The 18,935-nt window shown below is 39.6% G+C and overlaps 1 protein-coding gene across 5 annotated transcripts in view; it reads right to left on the bottom strand.

Annotated features, from left to right (window-relative positions):
- Positions 1–18,935, bottom strand: part of PLEKHG1 (pleckstrin homology and RhoGEF domain containing G1) — a 126,197-nt gene that overhangs the window by 8,910 nt on the left and 98,352 nt on the right. For all 5 annotated transcript variants that reach the window (XM_059841978.1, XM_059841980.1, XM_059841982.1 and 2 more), the window contains 11 exons: positions 15,938–16,007; positions 8,878–8,924; positions 8,275–8,425; positions 7,159–7,290; positions 4,613–4,795; positions 4,431–4,526; positions 4,230–4,316; positions 2,337–2,370; positions 1,782–1,877; positions 528–566; positions 42–64 (listed from right to left, as the gene is read on the bottom strand). In XM_059841978.1, coding sequence (XP_059697961.1) covers positions 42–64; positions 528–566; positions 1,782–1,877; positions 2,337–2,370; positions 4,230–4,316; positions 4,431–4,526; positions 4,613–4,795; positions 7,159–7,290; positions 8,275–8,425; positions 8,878–8,924; positions 15,938–16,007 — 958 coding nt within the window. The remainder of the gene's footprint in view (positions 1–41; positions 65–527; positions 567–1,781; positions 1,878–2,336; positions 2,371–4,229; positions 4,317–4,430; positions 4,527–4,612; positions 4,796–7,158; positions 7,291–8,274; positions 8,426–8,877; positions 8,925–15,937; positions 16,008–18,935) is intronic.

Consider the following 18,935-nt stretch of genomic DNA (forward strand, 5'->3'; position numbering starts at 1 on the left):
ATATGAATGGGCTAAAACAAGGAATTTAAGAAATGGCTTACCTTCTGCATATCTGGGCTTACATCTGAAAACAAAAACACACCAATGAATAACCAAACTGGCATCAGGTTATGCCTGTTTTAATGCTACCCCAGTTATAAATTCCCCAAAGGGGGCTGAATGAAGTACCAATTGAGCAAACAGACTATACGGGATTTCTGATAAAACAGAGACAGCATGAGCTTTACCAGAGTTCCACTTGAGGCCCTGATTTTGCAGCACTGCTGTGATTTGAGGAACTGTTCACAATCACCAAGACTGGGTTCAGTCTTCAGTTCAGTTATGTTTACAGGACCAACCCCCAAGTGTGGAAAAGTAGATATTAGATTTAAACACTAATATTTTGGGTCTGGCTTTTTTTCCCCCCAAAATTTCTCTTCCTCCCCTTAATGTATTTATGGACAGTTACAAGAAAAAAGATTCTGTCTTCAGTTGTTTTACAAAGTACAGGAGCACCAGGTCAGTAAACAGTACACAAAGTATCTTACCATTTGACTTCAAAACTTTATGGACTCTAGACGAGGGTTCTGAAAAAGACAACAACATGTTTACCCACTGTGGCATTCCAAAGAAAGCTGTGGGCATCCTGGAAAACTTTTTTTAACATGTATATAAAAATTTAAGCTTCTGAGTCCACATAGCAAAGCCAGATTTTAATTTCTTTATTGCAAAATTTTCTCACAAAGATGATCTGTTGAAGTGTCAAATCTACAGCTGTTACCAAAGCACATACTTGTTTCTTAATGCAACAGCAGTTGCCCTCCATTCATGAAGGCACACATAAATTTTTATCCCATGCAAAGATTCCTGCTTTCAAAAGACCTTATCACCTCTGTTACTGCTCTGCAGTGTGAGAGGTTTTCTGTTAGAAACATGCATAAGGTACCAAAGCCTTAGATGGGCTTAGAAAGTGTAAGTAGCTGAAGATTACATAGGATGCCCTTTGATCAGTATCTTGTATTCTTCCTTTCACAGTAAGAGCAGCACCAATGCAACAAAGGTGTGCAAACACCTCAGAAACAAAGAACATATCCCAAACATAATTAAAACTTGACTGCTTTTCAAGCACAAATGCTGCTGTATGTTAAATCTTTACATCAATATTCTCATGAGCCTTGTTTAAGTCATTCCCAATATACAATGTTACACACCAAATTGGAAAAAGGATTGACAAAGAGAGGACCACAGGGATTGCAATATGAAGTCACCCAACTACAAAGACATTGGTAGTGTCTTTGAGAGTAATTATGGATAGATTTTGAGCTAGGAGGGCAAAAAAAGCCCAGGCTCAGCAAAACCACCTCACAAATCTCTATTATTCACAAGGTGAACATGACACTAAGTATAGATAGTAATCATGTTTTGAAATAATAAGCCTATCATAATCCGGATGGACCACTTCTGAGACAATAATAACTGCAGTTAGGGGGAATGTCAGATTTAAATAATGTGACTGGCCTTACTGCATATGAACTTTAATCTATTAGAGAGCATCAACTGTTCTTTATACATTCACCATTACAAATGTATATTCCTTAAATTAAATGCAAACAGTAGATAAAAAATAAATTACAAGAATGGTTAATAAGATACTTCATCCACATTGGAGAGATACCGTGCCATGTTAAACCCACCTGGAGTGCAGATTAAAAACCAATTCCATGTACCCAGCCTAATCCACCCCTAAAACAACCCTGCTTGTTTTTCCTTTTGTCATCTGGGGTCTAAATGAGTTTATCCACCTGATTTCCGTCTCACTCTGTGAGGAGCAGTGCCTTCCTTAGTCTGGAATGACGATTTCATTTCTCCCTCAGGGCTATAGTGGAAGCCTGGGTGATCTGTGGAACAAGCAGAGGCACAGGGAATAAGACAGCAACAAGGATGGCAGTTCACACACCTTGGCAGCTCTCTTTGGAGGCAGTGCCATCATCCCTTTATGCCTAATCCAGTTGCACCCCATCAGAGCCTGAAGCCACACAAGCAAGATATGCTGCTAGGGTAGCTGGCTCCCAGGCAGCCATGGGAATGCTTTACCCATGTAGCTGGGCCTGGCTCCAGAGGGTTAACCCAAGAAGATTTATCCACCACCATCATGTTTGTCTGCCAGTTTCTCAGTCAGAGCCTTCCCAACAAACTCCACAGGATCTGCATCTAATTTTGCCTTTTCCAGCAGGGTCATAATTTAAGGAACATAAGCCTGGCATTCTTCCATCTCAGATGACATCAAAAGCTAAAACCAAACTTTTGAAGATGATTTTATTAATATTTAAAACAAAAGGGAAAAAGAACCAACTTACGTATGGCATCCATTTCCAGAATTGCCTGCTTGGCCTGGAAGAGAAAAAGTAACAAATGAAGAAGTTAATACTGTTAGTAGCAGGGCAAGTTGTATTGCATATTACAGATAGTAGTGAGTTTGCATGAAAATAACAGCAATTTTAATTAGGGAACTAATAAATATGGTTAGCAGCATTATTTTTTTGGTTTGTATTTTTTGTCCTTCTCTGTATATTGGACATGTTTCATATGGGGAGGAAAATTTTGGTGGCAGGAACTCAGCAGAGCTTATCTCCATGTCTGCACACCAAACCTGTTGTTCACTGCCCCCAGAGTCTTTGTCTTGCGTGTTCACCTCTGGACAGGCAGTGCAAGGAAAGGAAGAGTGTGTGCCAAAAAAAATTTAGTAATTTGGTTTAAGTAAGATAGATGCAGTATAAAGAGCATCTCCCAATTGCTTAAAATTTGTCCCTTTTTTTAATAGAAAAAAAAAAAATCCAGATGTTTCAGGAAGCATATCAGCTACTAAGTAAGAAAACAACCTAAACTGAAACATCCTGTTGAAGATGCTTGCCCTTGTACAGGTGCAGTTTGGTAGTTTTCCACCAGGCGTCACATGTGGACTACTATTGCATTCTCCAGAAGCTGGGCAGACAGAAGCCCCACAACAAGCAATTACCAGTTTGACAGGAAAAAAAAAATTAAAATGCACAGATAATCTAAAAGATTTATTTCATTAGCCTTTTCCTTTCTCAAGTAAAGTTATTTCTCTGAGAAGAAAATATTTTTGGTTTCACATTTTTTTCTACAGATAAAATGAAAATTGAGTGAGAAATAAGAAAAAAAATTATACAAAGGCCAAGATCATGCTGTATTTTTTTTAACAACCTAATAAACTGAAATGAATATTTACAGTGCAAGTATGGATACTAGCATAAACATTATACCTCCAATAGACTTTGTTAACAAAAAGAGAAGAGGAGAATTAGCAATAGGACCTCCTAGGGATTTTTCTTCCATAAGTCTGTTTTCGTCACACTGTTGAAAATGCATGTTAGTACAGTACGGTGCATGTCAGTCACAGGTAACATTTTTTAGCCATTACAGCATAAAACTGAGTGAAAAAACAGTCAGGGAAACTGGAAAACCAAGAGTAAACTCAGTGTGAAAAAAAATCCTGTTTCCTCACCAGTCAATGTCTGCTGTGTCTTGGCAAGAATTAACAAGAGTTGATTCTTGTCAAAGAGTTAACACCCTTTGAGAGGTGCTGTATGTTCCACCAGGAGACATCACCTGAAGCTCTAGGACTGGATTTCATAAATAAGTGGAGGAGATTTCCTCATTCCAAGGTATTATAGATATGAATATGATATCAGTGCCTCATTTTTTCTGCCATAAAGCTCTCTAGCTATCCCACTAAAAAGGGCCAGATGTCCCAGCTAAGGATGCTGGGTTGAGGATGGTGGGTGTAGTTGCAGTGAAGTGTGTGCTGCCAATGGCTTCACTGCTATGATACCTAACCAAGACTGATTTTAAAATCCTACAGCACTGCAAATAGTGCATCCCAGTGCTCTGCAGACAGCATCAAGCTAAAATGTGCTCCTAGAGCAAAACTTTCTGACACTGCACCTCCGCTACTTATGTCTTGGCAGGCAAATGCTGCTAACCCATTCTTCTATTCCCATACCAAGCCCTGCAGATAATTATAGTGGAACTTTCCCATTAGTTCTGAGGAACTTTTAAAGATATAAGGAAACAACACATTAATTAACATCCTGAAGTCAAAACTCTCTGTAAATTGCATGCATCTTGCAGCTAACAGTGTTTTAAGTTCGTACCCATACAAGGAGGGGTCTTGTAATTTTGTTTGCCTTTTTTGTTTGGTTAGTTTTTGGTTTTGCTTTTATTTTTACCTTGGCAGGAATTTTAGCAGGATGATTTTCTAGAATTAACCTCTTCAAGTGAAGAATCCAAAGGCGCTTGTCTTGCTGCGACTTGGCCTGATAAAAAAATTGGGCACCATGAGAAAAATGCATTCCTGCACTATGCAGGGCCATAAACACCATATGGACATGAGCCACATTACCCAGTGGGCAGGGGGGTTTCTGTGGTACCTGGACAGTATGTTGCATCTTAGGATTTTTGTAGTGGAAGACACTAAAGCTAAGTGGTTCCTTTGGTATTACTTCAACAAGCATCAGGTTTCCACACTGCAAGGAAGAGAGGAAACAATGTGAATCACAGAGGAGTTTGAGGGAGACCTGCAAAAAGCACATTACCATTTGCTCTCACATACCAGTATGTGAGCTTTATATGCAAACATTTCATCTCTCTTTTTTGTAATTAGCAGCATCTTGTCAAAGAGGAACAGCGTGCGCTCATTTTTGGCTCGCTGAATGCGGAACGTTCCTTCTAACACCAGCTCCCCGTAACTCGTAAGGTCTGGCCCTTTCCAGTTGGTGAGCAAACTCTGTATCTCCTGCAGAGAGAGATCAAAGAACAACACCCAAAATTAATTTCAGAGATCTTGTTGAAACAAAAGACCCAAATGATCTGCTGAGGCCATTCACAGTCTCCTATATGATGCTTAGCATCCAACAGTGTAAAGTCACCAGACACCAAACCTGAGGCTGGTAGGTTATGTGTAACATTGCAGCCAGGTGCTTGGAGGCTCACTGCATAGCCTGCACTAAAACATGCCCTGAGTCCTGGTTACTGCCTCTGCATGGACCCAGCAAAGAGCCCGAGCTCCCTGGGGCAGCCTGTAATGAAAGTGCACAAGCTCTGCTCCCCTTGCTCCCAGAGATGGAAAATCTTTTGTAATTCAGTCATCAGTCCCTCTCACATTCTCCTTCATGTCCCCAACCAACCTCTCTTAACATTTCCCTCTCATTCTGGGTATCCTCCTGAAGTTGTGTGGTCTTCCACTGAATGAATTATGATGCCATGTCCATGTCCTATAGGCCCTTGACAGAAGACACTTCTGGAAGGTGATTGGATTGAAGAGATGATTCCCAGAAGACTAAACAGCTACAGGTGATTCAGTCAACTGAACATCTGAATATTTGCTTGTATATTAATGATTTGTGTAGATACCACAGATATTTCTCACCTTATTTATTATTCAGGGAAAAAAAAAGGTTGGAGAAACATCTAAGAACATCTCCACAAGACTGTGTCACTTAGCTATGGCTGTTCTGTTTCCTTAAACTGCTTGTGTTTTCTGTCAATGGCAATGACATAGGACTTAAGCATGGGACATCAAATCTAAAAGCAGGCTAAACTTTTAGCTAGGGAACTCTTTAAAAACATCCATCAGACTTTAAACCTGGCAGCATTAGCAAAGCAGGGACAGATTGCCTCTTCCTAGGTTGGTCACTCTAGGACATTAGACTTTAATAGAGCTTTCAGCTAGAAAACATCCCAGTCCACTTGAAGCACCAATGCAGGCATTGCAGCATTCAAAGGAATAAAACCCCAAAGCAGCCCACTTTGGACTATACAGACAGTTGTTTAAAAAAAAAAAAAAAAAAAAAAAAAAAAAAAAAAAGAGATTTTTAAAAAGTTGCATTGTATCAGATCTCTCCAGGAGCTTGTTCCAAGTCAGGATACAGCACAGGGATCAAGTCTACCACGCTTGAGGGGCACTGCGCAGGAACTGCTGTTGCAGTACTTGCAGACCACATTGCAGTGTGAGAGACCACAGAAGACCTATCCCTATGGCTGCAGAAGCAGGGTTTACTTTTTTAAAGTAAAAAAGTGAACATAAACATTTTCCACAAACCCAAACATTTGCCAGCTGAGCTCAATAAATAAAAAAAAAGCTTTTGTTTTTTTCCAAAAGCATTTAATCCCTATTTATTTCTGAATATAATTACTCAGATTTATAGCAGACTGTTGTTAAAAGTCATTAGCATGCATTTCCAGCAATGTGTGGCAAAGGTTACCCTGCTGCAGGCAAGACATTGTAAAATTTTCCTTACACATAAACAACAGCAACACAAAAAATAAACAACCATTAAAAACCCTGAAAATAGAAAAAAAAAAAAAAAACACAAAAGGGTGAATAAATTAATTGTATGTTAAAAAAAATTGGCAAAGAATTACATGATAGGGATTTCTGAAATGGGATAAGCTTATTACTCCCTTTTATAAACTAAAAAATCCCCTCAATTTTCTTAAAGTGATATAAATATTGAAAATGTAACATAAAAGTGTGATTCACTGGGAACCAGGAGACAGAATGAGAGCATAAATCCAACAAAAGAGCTTGCTCCTTGCTCTTGATGACGAAAATTACTCAGGGTGTAGCTTTTGTTTCTTCTCCCCAGAAAAACCTTAATTTGAAGCGAAGCTAGAGTTTTTCCAAGTATCATGTTTCTAGGTTTATGCTTTTCACAAAGCAACTGATAATGAGTTTTCAAAAACCCAAGAGGAAAGTACTTAAACAAGAATCAGCAAAAGAAACGCCTCAAAACAAAATTAATCAGCACAAAGGGAAGAAATCAGAAACCACAGGACTTCTGAACAAAGCCATGCCCTAAGGTTGTACAGCAGTGCTGTACAATTGAGGGAAAGGAAGAAAGAAGAGTTATCTTAAGTTCCATATTACTGCAAAATAAATGCTTTACAGGATGCTGCTTGTAGGTTAGAGATGTCTGAGATTTTCCTGCAGCAGTTATGACCATGAGTTCCAAGATCAAACAGCCACAGGCATGCTCAACAGGAGTCTAAATTATGACTGACAAAGATTAAAAGAAAAGATAAACTAAAAAATGTTAATTGCATATATATTGACAAAACCAGCTCCCAAACACCCATAAAATCTCTCTGGGAACTCACCTGGAGCCTGATGGCATGTTCATGTTTCCTCTTCATGTCATTTATATGCCATGCCACTCTCTGCATGGTATCTATGGCATCCAGCACTACATCATAGCCCTCAGTGTCCTTGTCAAGGTGGTTTTCTATTTCCTAAGACAAAAAGAAAAAAATGAGAGACCACTTATTCCTAAGTGAACTTTCCCAGTCGAAAGCAATCCTGTGTTTTTATCTGTACTGTTTTGTCTGTGCATTGCAATCACTCGAAGGCAATGTTCCTGCCTTTGTTACTGATGCATGTTGCTATCAATTTGATTAACACAAGATGACAAACAAAGTCAAGCATTTGGGGTCAGTTTAGCAGCAAGGACACTTGAAGCAGCCAGTGTGACCAGAGAGGCACAGAAAGAGAGCACAGCACACGGACAGGAGATCTTTCAGACAGCATTTAATGGCTTTCCTTCAATGCAGAACATTTCTACACACTTACAAAACCCCGATGGAATTACACCAGGCTTTGCTTTACAGTTGGAAAGCAGAAAAGCACCAGGCATTTAAAATAAGGATCAGTGTCTTAACACTTCACTAGAACATGACTCTCTAATAGGAAACATATGTGGAAAATGTTAACAATAAAGCATGAATTTCCGAAACTTGCTTAACTCAATTCACTGAACGTGGAAAGAGTTCCCACTTCCTCCATCATTCCTCTCCACAAAATTCTTAGCAGTCAGGGTGTTTATATGTATTTAGTCCTTCTTTCAACCACCCCCAGCAGTGCAACATGTGGAAAAACACTGTTCTTCATTGGAACAATAAATTTGTGTACAAAATGTTTAATCATGACAAGAATTTTCCAAACAACTTCAGAATTAAAGACCAGCTTTCAAAAAAAGTGCTAATTATTTGGATGCAAAGACTGATGCAATGTATCTAAAATAATTACCATAAATTCCCCGCTCCAAATAGATGCATGTGGTGTGAAGTGACAAAGACAGAAAGCCTCCACATGCTGAAATCAAATGTCCACAAAAGGATGAGCATTTAAGGAAAACCAGAACCTTTCTAATCACCAAGCTGTGTACCAGAGGAAGGAACTCCAACATGCAGCAGCCCTAAACGGAATACATTTCTTACGTGCAGAAGCAGGTGGTACTTGAGGATGCGTTGGACAGGTTTCAAGAGGTAAGAGCCCAGGGGCAGAGAATGCTGCAGTGCTTCTTGCCGCTCTCTGAAGAACTTGGCCAGTGCCTTGTTCCTCATGCACTCTGTCAGCACAGCCACAGACCTGAAAACATCCATACACGGCTTTAAGACACTCTGTTTCCATAAGTCTGTAGGTAAAGAATTGCTTCCTTTTTAGCTTGTAAAAAGGGACAGCAGGTTCCCATTCTATTAACTGCTGTTTCGCTGTTTGGTTTGGCTTATTTTAAGATTATCTTGTGCATTCAGCTATTTTCTCCCTTGACATGCAACCAGTCTCTCTTACTGGGAATTCTATAAGCAGCATTGCAGAGTAAGACCATGATTTTCTAAAGAAGGGTAAAGCAGTGAACCACAAGAATAGATGAAACAAAACTTCATTTTATTTATTTATTTATTTTTTAAACATAAAAGGTAAATTCCCTCCAATTTAGGAAGGGAAAAAGCTGACTTTTTTTTTTTTTTTTTCACAGAGTGTAACTTGCATTACACAAACTGGCCAAGGGACAAAGGAAGAAAAGGAACCATAATTCTTACCTTGGGTAGTTGGTGCAGTACTGTGTATATATGTGGAAATCTTCACTCTGCACAGGGAGGAAAAGTTTGCATACATTGAGAGTTTGTCAAACTAGCAGCTAATGTGTACAAGATAGAGATGATGTCAAGACAACACCTCCTTCAGCTCCTGATCCATGAATTCTCTATGTTCACTGTGATAGTCCTAACAGAACCAGAATTTAATTGCAACTTTTTGTGGGGGAGATTTTTCCTTTACTTGAAAGAAAAACCAAGAAAACCTATACAGAGATAGAACAAGTGACATTGCAACAAAGCCTCCAAGGTACCCTACAAAAATCTATGCATCTCAAAAAAAATCCAAAAATCCAAAAGCCTGACCAAAACACCATCACTACACATACGTCCTTCAAACATCTGGCTGCACTTATCTAGTTTTTTTTGTGTGCTGAAGCACACCCCTATCATAGAATCATAGAATATCCTGAGTTGGAAGGGACCTACAACCACCCCCTGGCTCTGCACAGAACAACCCCAACAATCACACCATGCACCTGGTGTACTTACTGGGAGAATTAAGTTCTGCAGGTTATGTTTGGTGTGCCATTTCCAAGCAATTATAAATACTTTCACATGTGAGCACAGTCTAAGCGTGAAATTAGAAGCCACAAAAGCAATTTTTTTAAGAAGTAAATTATGTGAAAGCAGACAGCTATTACCCCAACAAGTTGTAACTAGATCTGGGTGGGTTTCCACACTTGCCTGTCACACTGAAATTACTCAAACATAATGCTGATAAGCTTCTCAAAGCTAAGGTCTGAGTTTCATTTCTTTCTTCCCTGGCCTAAGATTTTTTTCTTAATAATCATAATTTAATTCTATGCAAGAACAGATTTCCAGAAACATTCCCATGTGCTCTAAGTCCACATCTGCCTATGAATTTCTGTCCCAAACAAGACACAATTTCTGCAGCTTACTGGAATCCTAAAGGCTAAGAGTTCACTGCAGAATGGCAAAGTGCTCCCCGTATCAATCACTTTTTCTTTCATAAGCCCCCGACAGATAAAACACAATCCTCCAGCAGTGAATAAGACCCCAGCTTCCACTCCAAGCATCTTCAGAAGGGGCTCTGGCATTCTGCAGCACAATAGCTGTGCTCCACGAGGGGCTGTCTCCCAGGGATCACTGCTGGTGAATGGCAAGACCAAACATCTGCATTCACAGAAGGCACAGTGCTCTGAGGAACACCACCCCTGGGGAGAGGGCTGACACAGGCTGTGGCTTTTGTCTTTCACTGTTGGGGTTTGGTTGTTTTTCATTCAGCTATTCATCAGAAAGAGCCATCTCAGGCAGTGCCCTTTGCCAATTCCAAGAGCACTGGTCCCATCCCCCTCTCCCGGGAGTAAAGCAGGTTGTGCCATTCATCTCTGCACTGAGCAGTGATCCATAAGGACCCTGTAGAAAGTAAGATGTTACCCTGCAGGAGTACAAGTCATTGCAATTCTTTTCAGTATGTCCTACTGGACTGCAGTATTCACTGTTCTGAGAAAAATAACTCAAGCAAACTTCTAATAAATGTTTCCCCAGGGGACTGTGATCCCCATTTACTCACTGGGGGGCTGTAAGCTTATTAAACTGCTCTTCCCTTAGAAACCAACAAACCAATTCAAAGTAGTCTTGATACAAATACAGTTAAATAATTTAGCTTGGTTTTTCACACTTGAACTAACTTTGTCATTGCAGCTAGGTTTTGTGGTGGTGTTACCTATGCCCCACGTCCACATGCAGAAGAAGTGAGCCTGTGTCACAGACAGTTCCTGTCCATGCTTGGAAACACAGCCACAGCTCCAAACCCTCTCCCCTCAAAATGAAGAATTAACAAACCTCAGAGAGCTGCAGCTATTACACTGTAATTTTCTTTGGCAATCACTACCAAACTAGCCAGCACTCATAATAAGCAAGGGTGCTTAAGAGAGAACACTAAGGTAAAATTCAGTATGGTGAAAAAATGTAATTTATTTTATATATGCATATATTAATTCAAAGTTTTCATTCAGGCAATTTTGGTATAAATTTTAATATATTCCCATAGCTATCTTAACAGAATAATACAATTTATAAAACTACTTCATAAGCAGCATGAAGAACATTTTGAGCCAATTTATTTTTATGTTTTTATTCTGCTCATATCACATGATTAGTCTGCTTTTCAAACAAAAAGCAAAAGAGTATCTCTTTTGGAATTTTAACCAATGAAAGTACTATCTGTAAAACAAACAAGGCCAAACACTTCAGGGTTACAGAGTAGGCTGTGTGCACATTCCCCTCAAAATCAAAAGCATGTCTGAAATCCCCAGGAGCCTTTTCACACTCTCGCTCTTTGGTTTGGTTTTTGGTTTGGGGTTTTTATACACAAGGTCAGAACTACTTTTAATGGTTTGGGGGGTTTTTTTGGTTTTAAAAGAATTTTCGTGTAGCTATTAAATGCAACAAATTTGTATTAAAAAAAAAAAAAAAGATAGTTTCTTATGCCCTTGATACCTCTAAACCTTAAGAATGGTTTCACTATCACCCCTGCTTTCTGAGCAGACATAACACCAAATTCCACACTGCACTTACGTGTGTGCTCGCTCCAGTGAGCCACAGCTCATTTCACCACACAGAACCATCAGAGAGCATTTACTTTGACAGAGCAATGCGAGCACAGAGCCAGGAGAAAGTCAAGTACATGTGTTTTGCCTCCAGGATGAGATTGTTGATACGCACTCAAACTTGCAGATCTCTTGTGAATCAACACCATACACCTTGCCCAGGCATTAGCTGGATTCATGTGAGCATGTTGGGAAAGTGGCCAAGAGGGCCACTTCTAAGAGAAGTTCTTCCTCATCCTGACAAAACTGCACTGCTCAGAACAGGAGCAAGAGAAAAACCAAGAACTAAGATGGTTTTATTATTTTTCCGACTACTTTCACAATGTAAGGAAAACACCAGCTATGCTCATCAGTATTTCTTCTGACATTCTTAAACTTACTCAGCTTGAAAATAGTTTTGTTCACATCAACTGCCTTTAGACCAGATTAAATCTGATCTCTCCACGGAGACTGGAATTGCTCCAGGGATCAGTTTAAATGTGGGGGCCCAAAGCTGTTGTGGTAGAAGCTGCAAAAACCTGAGTCAAGCTGAGAGTTTGTCCAGACTGGAAGTCCCTCTCAAGAGCAAAGCCAAGTGTGAGCAAACCCCAGCTATACTTACACTGGTCCCTCACACTGGAGTCAATTCACTGCACATCTCCTCCACAGATATTTCAGATCTTCCCTCACCTCTTAGTGCACTTTTTTATAGCCATAAAAGGCACTTTAAAAGAAAATGGAGACTGAGAAAATGAGTGGAGTCAGTGTACAAACTGAAGCCAATTGCCTAGATCTCCTCTTCACTAATGAGATGCTAGATTAAAGTAATTCTCCCTTTCCCCCTGGTTAAGCTGTTAGTGTGCCTTGCAGAAAACATATGTTCTGAATTTCTGGGGTGCTGAGTGAGAAGAGTGATGTGCCAGAATTCAGCTCTCCTTTAAAACAACTCACTTAAATGTAAACATACAGAATACTGAAGTCAATCTTCTAATTAACACTGGCATCATTACTATGAAAATGAAAGACTGGACTGGCAAAAAAACCCCTTATAAACAGTCTTCTGTGTGAATAATTAAGCCATAGCTAAGCTTGCACTGGAACCTTTTTATTAGTCTCCAATGAGTTACCAGCAATATGTCTCCAAGAACTTTTACATCCAGTGCTAATACAGTTCTTCTAGACAAGAGAGAGGATCAGAACTGGTATAAACTGAACTAGTACAACACTACCCTCAGAAGCAGGTTATTTCCATGCAGCAGCCATCCCACTGTAAAACAAATACCCATACCCACACCATCTGCATCTTGAGGCAGAAAAAAAGACTGCAATTCATGATTGGATAGCAGGTTTTACAATAAGTGTGCTTTTCTGCATTTGTGTCTATCTGCCTGTGAGTTATTAATGTATTTAAATATCTGGAAGCAGAGGGATTCAATCTAATGTTGTAAGTTGCTATCAAATATTTCCATTTACACAAAGTCATGCTTTGCATCATTATTTTATTGGTTAATGGGTTTTATGTTACTGGCGAGTTTAGACTAAAAACATTGCTGAAGTCTGTTAATAAATCAAAGCTGCCATTTTAGGGGCTATTTGCTTTGGGCACTCAGCACAGAAAATGTTAAGACAAAGATTCAAACCCACAATGATGTGGGTTTTGTTCAAATTACACCGAAGTGTGTTTTGGTAATCCTTTCCCTTAAAAGTTACAAAGCTTTTTACTACTGAAGCGTGAAAGTTATACACAGGAAACACAGTCATGTACGATTGTGAGAGAGAAGTATAACATGCTATACAAGAAATTTTACTGAGCTAAACCAAATAACAAAGTTCAAAGAGAATGATCCAAAACTTCAAAAATCAAGCTCCCCACGTCTTCACGAATATAAAACATTTTATAGAGTTACTTTAACCATAACTGTTGTTATACTGCAAACCAACTTCATGTGATCTCACATGAATCCTGAGAAAGAAACAACTTTTACTTTATGCAGTTACTGAGCTTCTTAAGAGTACAAAAAGCCCACACAGTAACTACAGAGAAAACTTGGCTATACCTTAAGATTTGCAACATCTACAATATTCACAGTTGGGTGAAAAAATGACCCTAGGTCCAGAGCTTGCTGGACCTGAGCACAGTTCCACTGGAAGCATTCAAGAAGCTCCAGCACAGCTACATCCATTAGCTAAGGCTGTGAGCTATGACTTCAGCATGATAATAACCCCATGCTTAACTCACAGCGAAGATCTAATGCACTCAAAGCTATGAAACAATAAATGGCCAAAGTCCCATAGGACTTGAAGGAGCACGTGCTGCCAAAAAAGGCAGTTTTATTTCCACTTCTCGGTGCTGGGCAGACACAAGCAACCAAGAATGGACAACTGGAGTTTGTTAAGGCAGTCAGCAGTTGCTGTAATGAAATCCTCACAGCCAAAACCAGAACTGTGGGGTATTTTGGTATTGTTTGATTTTGCTTTTAAGTGTTTGCACTTGTCTGGATGAAGCTAAAAAATGCCTGTTAGTACCGCCATCTCTAGCAATTTCTGAGCCATCAGGCAGTTGCCTGCCAATAATACAAATGCTAAAAGCATTTGACAAGGGAACAAAAGGCACAAGCAATGATATGCAGATGGGTTGTGGAACTAATGGCCAGAAAGTCTACCAGACAAGACCTTTCAGTTGGCCAATTTGAATGAGAACACAATTTTTTCCTGGACTTCTTATTATCAGTTGCACCACCTCTGTTTTACATCCCAGCAGGAGCAGTCCCAGCAGTCCCAGCTATAAGCAAGCAATACAGCAGAAGTATCTACCAGCTCCAAACTGTTTTATTTGTAAATACCCTGAAGGCCTCCCAGTTGGCCTTCACTGCACAGGAACTCTGCTGGCTTACTCACAACTTCTTGCCCACCAGGACCCCAGACCATTTTTATTAAGCTGTTTTCTAGTCAGCCACACTCAGCAGGCACATGGGGTTATTCTGTTCCAGGAGCAGGACTTTGCACATGCCCTTATCCCATTCTCTCTCTCTCCTTCAATTCCAATCAATTCAGGATATCTGTAGTAATAACAACATGCCATAAACCCCACTGCAATGGGGCAAAAATGCATCCTGCTTTTGCATTAGTGGTGCCAACACTAAGGTCTCTCAGTGCTTACAAAAGACCAATTACTAGATAAATTACAGCTTTCTCAAACTCAGCTGAACCAAGAGATCTGGTGAAACAGCAGCACTTAGCTGATATCATCACTCTAATTTACTATAAAATCCCTTATGTCACAACAGTGCCAAACAAATTACTGAATTAATGAGAGGGTGGTCCTGTTAATCCTAAATCCATGTGTTAGACTTATTACATGGAGTGCTTGGTGCTGACAATGCTGAGTTCAGGACAAAGTATAAAACATGACAGCCTTTGGCTTTTTGGTTTCTTTGGAGTACTTTCATGTTTGTATTTTTTTTAATTTTGGCTTTTTGTTGTTCTTTGTTTTTAATACAAAAAGGCAAACACACCTATAAAGCGATTATTCAGCTTTAGACAACTACATGATCTCTCTTCCTCCAGAAATACCACAGAGATATGTCTTGTATCTGTAGAGCCCAGATGTGTTTTTTTAACACATTTGGGCTCTACAGATTCAAGACACATGTTGATTCTCTGGTGAAGTCTGAAGCGAACTAGCATCATCTGTATCCCAAATAATTTAATTTCTTGTTGTCCTACTCATTATACCAATTCCTCTTTTCCTTGACTGGCTCTCTGTGCTTCCTACAATGAAGGTCGCCTTCTTCCCTGTATTTCTGCTGCATCTAAAAACTTCCCATACTCCACTCCATATTTTTGGCTTCAGTATTGCCCAACAGGATCAAGATGTCCTATCAATGTTCAGAAAATTCCAAGTATTACAGAGAGAATGGGATTTGAATCTTAAGGGGGATAGACTTTGGGCCATTCAATTGAAAAAGAAAATTTAAGGTAGAGTTGTGGGTTTCAGGAAAAATTCTCAGAAAAACAATATGGGAACATCTTGTATGTTAATGTTATTGCCTTTTTTAAGAATGCAGCCAAGTTTTATTCTCTAGTTGTTTTTAAACTGACAAGGCATAACCAGAGTACCACTTGATCACCTACATTAACAAATGCAAGCAAAACAGAGAACCCCTGTAAGAGTTGGCCAAAAAAAGTAAATCCTAAAAATGAACTCCATAAAAACAGCTCTATCAGCTCAGATACACTTATTGAAGAAAATGACACCTTTGTCTTGATTTTTTAGAAATGCAAATCAGAGGCATTTCCCTATCAATTGCTAAGAGAAATTCCTTCCCTTTCCATAGATTTGCTGACTTTTCTTGGTTAACATTACACAAGCTGTCAGGATTAGGTCTCAAAAGCTAATAAATAAATCTTATTTCTCCCACAGCACTCTGCAACTGGTGCTGCAGACTTACCTTGGAAACAAAACAATCTGCTATAGCCACAGGATCATTCTCACAGTTTTCCAAATCTTGCAGAAGTTCACTAAAACAAAGAACAGGACAAGGTAAGACAATTATGGCACACCTTGGAAGAGACACAATTGTATATTCAGAACCAGACACAGCTGCTATTCAGGGCAGCACTTAATGATGCAGGGAGTCCTACAAAGGGAACAAGAACACCTTTGATGCCCCTTACTCCCCACCACGTCCCCAGCTACTGTTTTTTGTTTTTTTTTTTTTTTAATTTGCAGGCAGAGGAGAACTATAAGGAAATGGTATTCCCACTATTTCAAAATTCAAGTCATCAGGTTGACCACGGATTGGTTGTTCTGCTCAGCAAAGCTGAGACCCTTCCTTCAGGTAGATGTCCCATCCTAGAAACATTCAAGGCCAGGTTGGATGGAGCTCTCAGGAACCTGATCTAATTGAAGACCTCTCTGCTTATTGCAAGGAGGATGGGCTAGATAACCTTTACAGGTGCCTTCCAACCCAAACTATTCCATGACTCTGTGACTGGCAGCTCCTTAACAATAATCATAGTGGTGCAGTCAGACAGTTGTGTAGCTTGTATATCAACTAACATGATATAAAACTAATTAACTAACTAACTAACTAAGAAAATTTAAAAGCCACTGAAGCACATTCACTGTCATATAAAGGCTTTTTATGTTTTTCAAGCTTTACTTGACCAAGGGAGATGATGAACTGCTCCAAAAAATAGTGGTGAGAACTGGGGACATATTTCTCATACATGAAAATGTCATGAAGCTCACTCAGGAAAATTAGTCTACTTTCAGTGTGTTTCTTCATTGAAGAAAAAATGGTTAGCCTGGAAAAAGTTTCTGTAAGGGAATATATACACATAGATGTTCTACATGCAAAAAAACAACACACGAGAGGATGTTATAATTTTTACATGCCAAAGAGCCAAAGAGAAAATTAATGCATTTGAACAGGAGCAAAGCAATAATGGAGCCTATTTGCTGTTGAATTAAACTCAGTTCCTGAAACTAAATTCAGTGAAAGAAAGAGTTCAAGGAGAAGAAAACCTCAAAGGCTATCTCCTTGATCCAAAGAGTTTTCAGTCTTACAGAAGGACATACTCAGAGAAGAAACTGTGTTTTCTGCCAAATTGTTCTCTAAAACAATTTTCTTCTTCTCCTCCTCACCCTCTTCTGCTGCCCCCTCCCCCCCCCCTCCCCCTCCCCACACACACACTCTCACAGATGATTTTCCATTTAGGGCTACTTTTCTCCCAATTCACAGCTGGTTCCCTGAACAATTTTTGCCTAAGAGTTCCTAGGCCTGTATCTAGGGATCTACCCTTTCCCCCTGTTAGCAGACACAATTTCCCTCTGCATGTACAAAAGAGAGTAAGCCAGAAGATTTTCCTGACTTGTTCCTTGCTTCTCTAATTACTGGAGGAAGGAAAGGGAGAAATCAACTTGCAGTGACAAGAAGCAAAGATAGGCAAAGACCTTAGGTTCAGCAGTCACTAAGTCACTTCGTACAGTGACAAAATTTAAACTCTACACCTCAATTTCTCCCTTCATCAGAATGGGAATAAAATTATGACCCTTGCTTGACACCCCACCCTCATGAAGCTCATTTACATCAGCAAAAGAAGCAAGCTGTAGCAATGGTGACCATAGCCACCACTTACACTGATTGACTGTGTCCCACACAAGTTTTGGAAATAACAGCAAACATGGCAAACAGGCTCAGAGGATTCCTGCTGTCTGGCAGTCAGATGTTCTCCTGATGGCCTAAAGTACATAGCACCTGGACTGTCATTTTATTCCTACTGGTCTCCGATGAAACCACATAATTTCTCCTTCATGACAGAGAAGAGGAACACTTAAAGGTTGTATATATTCATGCAATTGAATCCATGTGAATGTGTTCAATACACTAGCGGTTTGTGTCTTCAGTACAAGCCCAGAGTGTAAGGGCTGGTTTTGCAAGAGTTTGTTACCTATTCTACACTCTGGATGGTATGAACAGGATTGGTAAGAGCAGTCTGCCACTCTAAAAACAGGAAAACTGTCATCCATTCTGAAAATCTTAAATAAATTCCTGTAATACCAAGCTGATGTGAAAAAGTAGGGCTATTATTATAGGCTATGTTTAAGTACCTGACAGGAAGCAGAAAGAACAATAGAGAAAAGTGTTGATCCTGTTCACCTGAATATGCAGAAGTTTTCTGCTGGTCACAGTTCTTGACCTCTGCACCTGGCTCATGCCAGCCAGACAGGCAGGGAGCAGGAGCCAGCACTGCTGGAGGAGCTCTGTGCTCTTTCAGCTGGATCACCAACAAGATTCAGACTGAAGCATGACACAGGAGCCAGGGCCAGTTGAGACCATGTACTGAGCTATACAGCTTGGAAAATCTGAATCTGTAAGAACATCATTGGGAGCTAATGCTAACTCCTTTGGGATGAGAGAGGGAAGCATAAAGACTGACAATTTTGCATACAGTGCATTCATTATCTTTTCAAATCAAATGAATGTTTCAAGTCAATTGATTGTCAAATGAATGAAAGTCTTATTACAATGCCTTTTAGGATACTTTGATTTTTTGATGAAGCTTTATGATGGCTTCTCCTCAGAAGAAGCCAGACCTTACCACCATGAAACTCAGAAAGAAATAGTTTTTCAAAAAGAGATCATAATCATGCAGTAGCTAGCAGTTACCATGATCACCACCATTTTTGCCATTCAACACACCACTTGAAAATCCCAAGCAGTTTAGCTGAGAGAAATTCCCATTCACTGACATGAAATTTCTCAGACCTGCAAGTTGAAAAAAACCCCAGACTGAAACCTTTGATTATGGATTAATGGTCAAATTCAGAGTTGAGAAAAACAAGGTAATTCTAAATCTATAAAATCATGCTCACAAAAAACATCTGAAACTACTATCAAAGAAATGCCAAGTGGACCTTTTTCTGAAGCTAAGGATAAATAA

The sequence above is a fragment of the Haemorhous mexicanus genome, chromosome 3, assembly GCF_027477595.1.
Source record: "Haemorhous mexicanus isolate bHaeMex1 chromosome 3, bHaeMex1.pri, whole genome shotgun sequence".
NCBI classification, from domain to species: Eukaryota; Metazoa; Chordata; class Aves; order Passeriformes; family Fringillidae; genus Haemorhous; species Haemorhous mexicanus.